The following is a 10166-nucleotide window of genomic DNA, read 5'->3' on the forward strand; positions in this document are numbered from 1 at the left end:
TATATATATATATATATATATATATAGGCACGCCCACGCCCGCATGTATGTACGTGCACCCACACGCTGAACTAACACATGCAGAGGAAGTGCGAATGATGATTCGCATCCCTCGCAATTTCCCCATGATTCTCTCTAATGTTTCATTTTTTCATCGTTCTCGCTCTCTAATCTATGCTCTTTCTAATCCTATCAATCTTTCGTCTTTGTCAGGTGTACATTATTTTATGCAATTCATATCTCAAATATTTCGTTTAACAACGAGAAAGATGTAATATTGTACTGAGATTTGTGTGAATGTGATTAAGTTTTGGGTGAATTTTTATGGCCAAATATCTTATTTCACCAAGTTACTTATTCAATAATAATATGTAGTCAAGTATGTTATTCAGTGAATTACCAGGAGATGAATGCATAATGTCTCATTCAAGAAGCTATATAATCAAATAATTGAGAAGTTAGACAAATAGATTTATTGAAGCGTAAATAAAATTTTTTTTAAAAATTTTCTATCACCTAAAAATACGTGCAATGATGGCCAATGAAGAATGTGTTACGTAATAACCAATGTTCATGTACATAAGTATTACTCGTAAGAGCGGCATTCTTGATACTTATTTCTCTTCATTTTGCTTCTCTCTATGCTAATTTCCTTTTTTAAGATTCATTGATTAAATGAATGCACAATGAAACTGAATATTTCGTGCGCAGCGAAAATTTATCCGATAGAGGTAGACGTGGAACACATTCCAAGCAACGTGGATAATCGTCAAACTACTTGTAAGGAAAGTTTTTTGTTCATCATATACCCATCTTGGTTATATCCAGTCCTTATGCATTGTTACGTTACCTGTGAATGTTTTTATACTTGGTTGTTAAGTGGATTCCCTGATGCTACGGTTATGCGTATATGTTGTCATACGTATAATAAGGATTTTAACTAATCTTGTAATGAGAAAGTGTATACATCACGAAAATTAGTTTCGAAATTGTGACGTTAATGATGGTAAACAACAAATAATTTTTTCATTTAGTACTTCGCTCGTTTGGCAAGTTTTTCGAAAATGTTCAAGTTACTTTTCTATAGTTATCATGTCACCTAAATGTTAGGCAGCTTAAAGAAATGTAACCAGAACCTATCCGGCATTTTTTTTATTTTTGATAATTACGGGGATATGCACAAAGTGATGAGCTAAGGTCGCATAAATCACCATGATTGTTTTTATTAATCTTTTAAGAGGCTCATGGAGTTTTCTTTGATCTTACTCAAGCTTCATTGCTAAATAGTTGTTTAACTTTTGCAGCAGCTGAAAAGGATAACGCTGTTAATATTAGTACAACGTATACGGAAAAAATCTCAACGCTTGGATCATTCAAACAACTAGTGTGTTCCTTGTGCAATATCAGCCCGACTGCTTTAAAAATCGTCCACAGAGGTATAATATCTTTTTTACGACTAAGCTGAATTGATTTCTGTTTTCAACTCTTATTATCGAAATTTTGGAATAGAGTGAAGAAAATATTATCGACGAACTCAATAAATTAGTCAAAGGTCGCGTTAATACTAAAATGTTAGGAGAGAAATTGCATAATGTAAGAATTGTATTTAGGGCGTATTTTAATGGGTGATAATTCTACTCCGTTGTCATCTTTTAATTTTAAAGAAAATGATAAATTATTGGTTCTTGGAAAACCACCGACAACAGAAACAGATGTTGGATGGAAGGTATGTTGTATGTAGATTCGATTCCATTACATTATTTTTATTCCATTACAACATCTGCAGTATCGATAGTAATTACTAGAAATCGTTCGCTTAATATTTAAGTATATTTCGCTAAGCTTCGGAAAAAATCAATTTATTGATTTCATGTAATCCATGGCGACGAATGAGATATTGAGTGAGATATATGCAAATGACATATATATGGGGAATGTCCTTACTGGAGAAATCCGAACCCTTTCCGAAACTATAGAATAGTAAATTTTATATAAGTTCAAAATTGTCAAACTGTCCCATTTTTTAAAGCTGCTGGTGGATTTCGAGCGGAAACATACTGTGAATATATCTAAAACATATGCAACGAACGAAAATGATCTGACGCAGTTGGAGAAAAACTTCTTGAAAGGTTTTGCAGTGTGCTCGTTTGATAATTGTCGACAAATAGCAGTTCATAGTTATTCAGCAGACTATAGAAATCTGTTCTTGATTTGTTTTTGACATTAGTACTCAGTTTAGCTTGGATAATACTTGACTTCTTGTTATTTATATTTATCAGTAAGCGGTGAACCGTTTTTTATGAATGTCAGTGGGATAAACAGTCAGTTCTAGTTAAGAAAAAAGAAAATCAAATACTACAGATCCTGAAAGGCGAGGATATATCAAAGGAATGGATAAACGTCTGAAAGGATACGCTGAAAATTGCATGAAACTTTTGGAAACACTTGATGGTTTGCAAATCAATAATGATAATACCGAAAAAGAACAAGTAATTTTTTTTCGTCTTGTAAACTACAGGAGTTATAGAAAATACATTCTACTGCAAAACATCCGACTGAGGTATTGACAATAATAACGGATGTACTCTACATAAGGAAATTGACAACTAATGTCATCAAGGGTAATGATGTTCTCAGTGTTGTTGAGATACTTTCGTACTCAAAGACCAGTTACATAAGTGTTCCACTAATTACGCTAATTACTTTTTTCCTATCTGTTGCATGTGTTTCATCGTAAAACACATTCAATTAATTTTTTTACCTCAAATTGGGTAATGAATATTCTTAACCGGAAATTTGAAGGCTCAGCGGAATCGCGAAAAGCGAAAATTCCTTGTAGATGGACTACAGGATGCACTGAATAAGAATGATAAACTGATGACACGGCTGACTGATTATCTAAATCGATGCGAACATCCTGAAGATGCTTTGTAGTTGGGTATAAAATCATTACAGTCAGTACAAGCAAAGCGTTTCCATTATAAAATGATTTAGTTTTTGAAATATGCATTGCTAGCTTCGTTAATTTGTAGCTTCTCATGAAAAATTCATAGCAGTATCGTATCAAGGCTGGACGTTGTGCAAATTTTGTAATTTGATTTTCACCAAGTGATGGTTATATTTGAATTTCCAGTTATCTTAAAAAATATGCTGCCTAATTCTGGCATTTAATATCATAAACAATCATTAATGTGTTAACCATCATTTCGTAAATCAGATTTTAAATTATTTTGTTATTCCTTCTTTCTTACTCATTCCTCGTCTTAATGTATTCCTCATTTTGGTTTGTTGGAAGAATTCCCAACCTTTATACAGCTGTTGGGTGAAAGCCAATGTATATTGGTAACCAATATCTGTTTATACTATCATTAATTTGTACTTGTCTTGTCTTATGCATCCAACTTTTCAGTTCATTTTTTCATATCAGGACATTTTCGAATCCCTCCATTTATAGTGTCAGTAGTTCTTAATCTTATTTTCCGTGACATTTCTGATCCATCTATTCCTAATCAAAAAGCAGTCCCAGAATAGCATCGGTTGCTTTTTCTAATGATTACTTTCGTTTCTTTATTACTTTAACTTCTGCTTAGTGGATTAAAGCTTTAACAACTATGTGAACAGTGTAGTATTACTTTAAGATGTTGATAAAGATTTTGTTAAATTTCTGGATTTCGTTTTGCGTTGGTCATTCATCCACAACGCATACATACATTGTTCGCCGTCACTTGATTGTATTTCAGATTTTTAAAATGCGAGCCCACTATGGGAAATTTTATGAGTGATCTGGATATTTGCTTCAGGTTCACCACTATTGGCTCGCGCAAATTCGTGTAAATTTCATTATACTTCGGATCCGTTGCATGTCGATCATATTGGACGGGAACCAGCGTATCGAAGTGGCACAGGGAGAGAGGTCAGTAATTGATGCAGCCGGATGTCATGTGTCGGGGACAGTAGTTAGGGGTGAGCTAAGTCGACGAGGGAGAAGGTTGATATTTCTGGAGAGTATTGTGCATGTTTAAATATTGTTCTCACGTAATGTATATATGATTATAGTGGTAAATTGTTTAAATTATGGATGAATTAGAACAGCTGCAATCGAACGATGCGACTGTTATTGGAACGCGGACCAAAACGGGTTTGTTTTAATCGGATCATTTTATAAGCTAGAAATTGTTAGAGGTATTTCCTTACTAGTGATATTTTTTATTTCCTCTTTTCAGAAAGTAATGGTACAACAGGACCACATGTTACGGCTGTGCCCGTTACAACGTACATGCCGAGCGAAGCTCTTGTACCAATGCCCGTTCTTCCACAGTCTGGCGCGGTAAATCCCTCATGTTTCTTCTCTTTTTATTTTTATTTCTCTCTCTGTTTTTCGTTATCCTTACTATTCTCGAAAACCTGCTATTGAATGTTAAAAAAGGAGAAAAAATAAACGCATAAAAATAGGTATGTGTTGTGCCAGTTTGTAAATTTTTTTTTTATATTGAATATTATTCTGGCAGAGTCGCTACAGAACCGTAGACAGTGAACAGAGAGTAATACGGAAGTGAATGACTAATTCATTGCAGGCTGATTCGGAAAACTTACTCCAGGTTATAATGGGAGATTCGTTATTGAAATCCGATTTCTCAAGCTATAGTTGTGCTTGATCACGTTCTGTTTGCCACCGTAATTTGAGGGAATTACTAGTTTCAAGATTTAATTCTTATCCTTTTTCAAGATCATCGTTGGACCTGGAGCTAAAAAGGAAGCTCAGCTACTTGGTTTGGGCCTTATAAAGCTGCGCAGCAAGCAAAAAGATTGGTTAGCAGATGCGAAAAAATATGCTAAAGAGCAGTCAATCAAGCAAGTACTTCTCAGACAAACACTTGCACACCAGCAGAATGTAAGTGTAATATTCTTGCTTGAACTATATTTTTGGTAAAGAATTACCTGATTATTCGGTGAATCATGTTCCTAACAGTATCCTGATTCTGAGCATGCTTCATAAAATGGTTTTGCCCTAAAACATGACTGATGCTTTACGAAAAGATGGCTGTATGTAATCTTGCATATAAATAGAAAGCTGATTCTAGAAACTTGAAAAGTTCAATGAGCATACAACAAATTAACACTAGATTCTCGATTGACTCCAGATTTTTGTACAGTTTGACAAAAACTTTATTATAGATTCTCGTCAACATCAGCTGTAATTTTAATTCTTATCAGTTTACAAAACTGTATTGTCATTGGTATTTTAGTCATACTATTTCAGCAACAAAAAGTGGCGATGTATGCACAAGCTTTATCCCTCATGGCGCGTGTTTATATTGGTTCGATCAGTTTCGAAGTTCGTGAAGAAATGATAAAAAATGCCTTCGGTGTATTTGGCCCAATCAAATCAATTAATATGAGTTGGGATGCCGTTACAGGGGTTAGTTCATGCCGATCCATACAATGGGAAATGGGGAAGAAATGTTTTTGCCTTTTCTGGTCAGATTACTGGGAAACATGAAATTGGGATTCATAAAACAAATTATAGGCCAAATTTCATGGCTTATTACGAGTCTTGTTCAAAATGCTCTTTAGAATTCTTCACTGTGAACGTAGTTCATAATCGATAGATTTCCTATTTGGGATTAGATGGCTCCAGTAATACAAGTTGCTATCGCGGATGGGATTTGCAGAATAATAATTTTATATTGCAAAACTACTTTGTTGTATTGCGTGTTCTATTTTAGCATCACAAAGGTTTCGCATTTTTGGAATACGAAATTCCGGAGGCAGCGCTTTTGGCGCAGGAGTCAATGAACGGTGTACTGATGGGCGGCCGTAATCTCAAGGTTAATGTTCTAGTCAGTTAATTATCTTATTATCTTTTATTGTGTTTTCTTTTGTAATCATGGGCGAATTGCCATGGTTGTTCGACTCTGTCTCGTAAACGGATCTTTCATCCGATGAATATTCTTGTTCAAATCTTGTTAAGACGCACAGGTGTTAGTTGTATGCTTCGAAGGGGTATAGATTAGGTAGATTTCGAGTATTACACACTGATCTCAATTTTGAGGTCGGACGGCCATCAAATATGCCACAAGCTCAGCCAATTATCGAGATGGTGATGCAGGAAGCGAAAGCATATCATCGGTTAGTATACACTATTAAATTTATGCACTTTGAACTGCTTAAATTCAGTTTACCGTTATTTTACTCTTCATACTGGCAATTGTCTCCAAATTTTCCAACGAAATTTTTTGATCTATGCATTTTTGTCGCCATCACTGTATTTCTGAAAATACAAATGCTTCGAAGTATTTGGCTGAAAGTTAATCAGATCTCCGAAGCTTTCATCACATATACGTCATATCTCTCTAATTAATTCCTTTTTCCAGGGTCTATGTTGCATCAGTTCATCCGGATCTTTCAGAATCTGATCTCAAAAGTGTATTTGAAGCATTCGGTGAGGTGACGAAATGTCAACTGGCCAGAGCTACGGGGCCAAACGCTGGAAGCGGGCATAGGTAAAAGGATTAGTGCATGCTATTAAAGGATTTTATTTTGTTACACGGTATTGTTACACGCGGTATCCCGACCATATTGTTTTGTTTCCGATGAAGATGAAGTAGAATTTTTAGAGTTCTGACAAACATTTCGTTTGTGTCTTTTTTCCTGTAAGATGCAAAATCATTGAAATTACTTGTGCTATTCACTTTTTAATCAGTTGTTGAAATTTACGAAAATATTTTTTTTTTCGTAGTTATTAACAGTTCTTCAATTATTTGCAGACAACCTTAATTTGATATCACACTTTTTTTTTCTTTTGCCCAAACAGTCTGATATGGATTCATTAAACAAAGTATAAGCAGCTATTTTACAGAGGTTTCGGGTATTTGGAATTCAGTAATGCTCAATCAGCAAATGAAGCCATTGCCGGGATGAATATGTTTGACCTTGGTGGGCAGTATCTACGCGTTGGGAAATGTATCACACCACCAGATGCGCTAACATACATCGTTCCCACATCTGCCGTGAATCTACCTACAGCTGCAGCTGTTGCAGCTGCTGAAGTCACCGCTAAAATTCAAGCCGAAGAAATGACTGCAAAGAAGTCACCTGTTCACACTGCCAGTACGTCTCCGGTAAGTATAGATACAACATAATCTGTGGAATTCATGTCTTTTGGGGGTGAACTAAACCTGCTCAAATATAATCTATTCATATCAACTCCTGGTTTTAGATTATGAAAAATGTATTCTACGCCGAACATTTTCCAATTTTCTTAATCCAAAACTGGTGATGGATAGCTGGATATGAAGGGTGGGTATAAGAAAAAAGAAAAAAATAAAACTGACATCCATAAAGCTCACTATTTTTACAGCTCTCGGGAGGCATTGCCGTTCGACAGGGTTCACCACAACCATATAATATGCAAGCGACGCCACCGGTAGGTGTTGTTACAACGGTTCCTCCTATTGGCATAGCAACTGTTCCAATGGTTGGACTTGCAACAGTATCACCAGTAGCAGCAGGAAAACCGTATTCTCCAACGGTTGTTTCCCCAACACCTCCGCCGTCTGCTACAGTTATTCCTAACCAGGTTGCTATTCTTTAATATGAATTTGAAGAGTTGTTTCTTACTGTGTTGGAAATACCGGGAAAATATGTTTTACTTTAGAAGCGTGTAGTAAAACTTCGCAAACTTCAAGTTTTTAAAACTTATCAGATCTTATGAAATGTATATTGTGCAGCTTACTTTTACTTTTTTCTTTAAATAGATTTCAACGCCACCACTGCCTGTTGCAACGCCACCTCTTCCACCGGGACCTCCTCCAGGTGGCCGCCGAGGATTTGGTGGTTTTGCCGTGCAGACACCGCCTGTACAAGTTGTCAGCATTCCGCCACCACAAGTAATAACATCCATACCAGCACCTGCTAGCACGATTCCGGTACCACCACCACCAGTGAGTCCTGATTTCAAGAATTTCAAGAAAAAATACCTGCTGTGCTAAAATTCAAGAAAAAAACACTTATTATAATAGAAAATTCCTTATTCAATTTAATGAACAAAGTTGTTGTCTTGGTTACATTTTTGAAATATTACAAATGCTGTAGGTTTCTTCAATACCGCCACCCCCTGTGACACTGTCATCTACACAGTCGTTAATATCGAGGATTAACATTGGCACTCCAACGAATTCTTCCGTTGAACCTGCTACATTTGCTCCACTTCCAGCTAATATTGCTCCTGTGGATCGTAAAGCGTTAGTTCTCGAAATCATTTAAAATTTAACTTTTTGAAATGATATATATAATACAGCTTATGGGGTAAATTGATGCCGTTCTTGAGGCGAAGTTAAAATAAACGGTTTGACGAAATAAACTTTAATTTAGGATAAGATTGCACAATGTAATTGAACATGCTATAAAAACAGAAGGAAGAAAAATAACGTACAAGAAGAGAGGACACTGGTGGGGAATAGTGATTAAACCTAGATGGAAGAGAAAAAGGGTTGATTTTTCTATGTTCAGAATAACTACTACTGCTGATGGCATAATGGATCAGCTTGCAATTGGTCAAGCATCAACGAGTGACTCCGCTAGTATGGCTTTGGTTGTCTCTGACAATTCCATACCAAGTCGACGCGATTTACAGAAGACGGGTGGAACTAGCAAAGAAAAAGGATCAAAACCGGATGACAGATCATATAAAAAGAAGAAGAAAAAGCCGGTATCAACAGTACCGAAGGGACCACAGGTTTGTTCATTTTTGCTAGTGCAAACCAGCCTCATCTTTAGTTAGTTCTTCATTACGAACAGTCACTTCTATTCGTATTTATTCTGCAATTTCATTATAAAATAGACTGTTTTTTGACCTTGATTTCTTTTTAATATTTAGCCTGTAATATTATTGCAGCTCAACACTCCTCAAGCACTGGAAGCAGCAAACCGAGCTGGTGAACTCAATGATCAGATGGCTGCACAAAATGCTAATTCAGACGATGTATCATTGGCTGCTCAAGAAGGCTTAGAGATTAGAGGTAAGAAGCTTCTGGGCTGTATTGGATTCTGATTGTGGATTTAACATTTTTGTTTAGAGAGACCCAGAACTTGACATGATATTTTGACCTGGTTTATTGGTTGGATACTTGTGACTTTGTTTGAATTAGTTCGTTGAATTCCTCGAAACATTTCCATTGCTTAGGAAATGATGCAAGGCATTTGTTAATGCACAAACTAATGCGAACAAATCGATCAACAGTAATAGTACTGAGAAATATGGTAACGATTGAAGAATGCGACGATGAATTGGAGGGTGAAATTCGTGATGAATGTAATAAATATGGCAAAGTGCAGGAGGTAAGGAGCGCAATAAACGTAAATGGCATGAACTGAGTAGTTCTAATGGAGTTTAAATTTTCGTTCCTTATGAAAGCGATCGGAATGTATTTTTAGCGTCAGTGTTGTTTACTAACGCTTGATAAATGTGTTGGGATGCTAAATTTCATCGATGTCCGTAAATTCTAATTTCACTTCCGACATTTTTCTTTTTTTGGATAGGCGTGGATATTTCTCGGAAAAAAATCACCGCTTCAAAGGTATATGGGTCTTATTAACTGAAACAGTGTTTTTTAGGTAGTAATAGCTCAGGATCCAGCAAACGGTAGTGTGAAGATATTTGTACGATTTGATAATACACAAGAAGCAGATACAGCACGGCAGGCGCTGGACAAACGATATTTTGCTGGTCGTGAAATTTCCGCTCAAAATTACGATCAAATACTATTCGATCATAATGATTATTCAGGATAAAACGTCAACCTAGTTTACGAATATGAAAGATCTTTTACAGTGTCTGTATCGAAGGGTTCGAAATGTTCTGTGCTTTTGAAATTCCGCTAAATAACGTAACTCTGGACTTCGAATTTTCTTGATAAGCTTTTTGTAGAACTCCTGGGCAGGAAAAATGAATCACAGTAAAGCGGGACAGGATGTGACGAACCGTACTTAAGCAGGATAGGATTACTAGATCGTAATGGTCCAGTGAATTCAATAATGGTATGCTTGAGAAGGGCGAATTATCCTTCTTTTGAAGGTCAATCCATTGCTCTGTTCATACATTTTTGTTTGTTTGTTTGTTTATTTGTTTTTCCGTTTTTTTTCTTTTCTTTTCTTTTTTTTTTTTT

General features: G+C 35.9%; 2 protein-coding genes across 3 annotated transcripts; both read left to right on the plus strand.

Annotated features, from left to right (window-relative positions):
* Positions 1-686: 686 nt before the first annotated feature.
* On the plus strand, positions 687-3639 carry LOAG_09545 (BAG domain-containing protein; the record flags this gene model as incomplete). Its single annotated transcript, XM_020447960.1, has 6 exons — positions 687-780; positions 1305-1436; positions 1611-1726; positions 2030-2129; positions 2362-2489; positions 2803-3639. 6 exons carry the CDS (start codon positions 687-689, stop codon positions 2932-2934), a joined length of 702 nt encoding a protein of 233 aa, XP_020301858.1. The 3' UTR covers positions 2935-3639.
* Positions 3640-4050: 411 nt separating this feature from the next.
* Positions 4051-10081, plus strand: LOAG_09546 (the record flags this gene model as incomplete). 2 transcript variants are annotated; one of them, XM_003145073.2, is made up of 15 exons in its annotated part: positions 4051-4138; positions 4224-4327; positions 4727-4891; positions 5261-5419; positions 5727-5828; positions 6053-6129; positions 6375-6503; positions 6860-7121; positions 7361-7579; positions 7758-7943; positions 8095-8243; positions 8512-8737; positions 8897-9020; positions 9185-9339; positions 9616-10081. In XM_003145073.2, exons 1-15 carry the CDS (start codon positions 4075-4077, stop codon positions 9790-9792), a joined length of 2298 nt encoding a protein of 765 aa, XP_003145121.1. In that variant the 5' UTR covers positions 4051-4074. The 2 variants fall into 2 exon arrangements, with proteins under 2 accessions (XP_003145121.1, XP_020301859.1); XM_020447961.1 differs by having other exon boundaries at positions 5727-5840; positions 9616-9792.
* Between the last annotated feature and the right edge of the window lie 85 nt (positions 10082-10166).

The sequence above is a fragment of the Loa loa genome (assembly GCF_000183805.2).
Source record: "Loa loa unplaced genomic scaffold supercont3.76, whole genome shotgun sequence".
NCBI classification, from domain to species: domain Eukaryota; kingdom Metazoa; phylum Nematoda; class Chromadorea; order Rhabditida; family Onchocercidae; genus Loa; species Loa loa.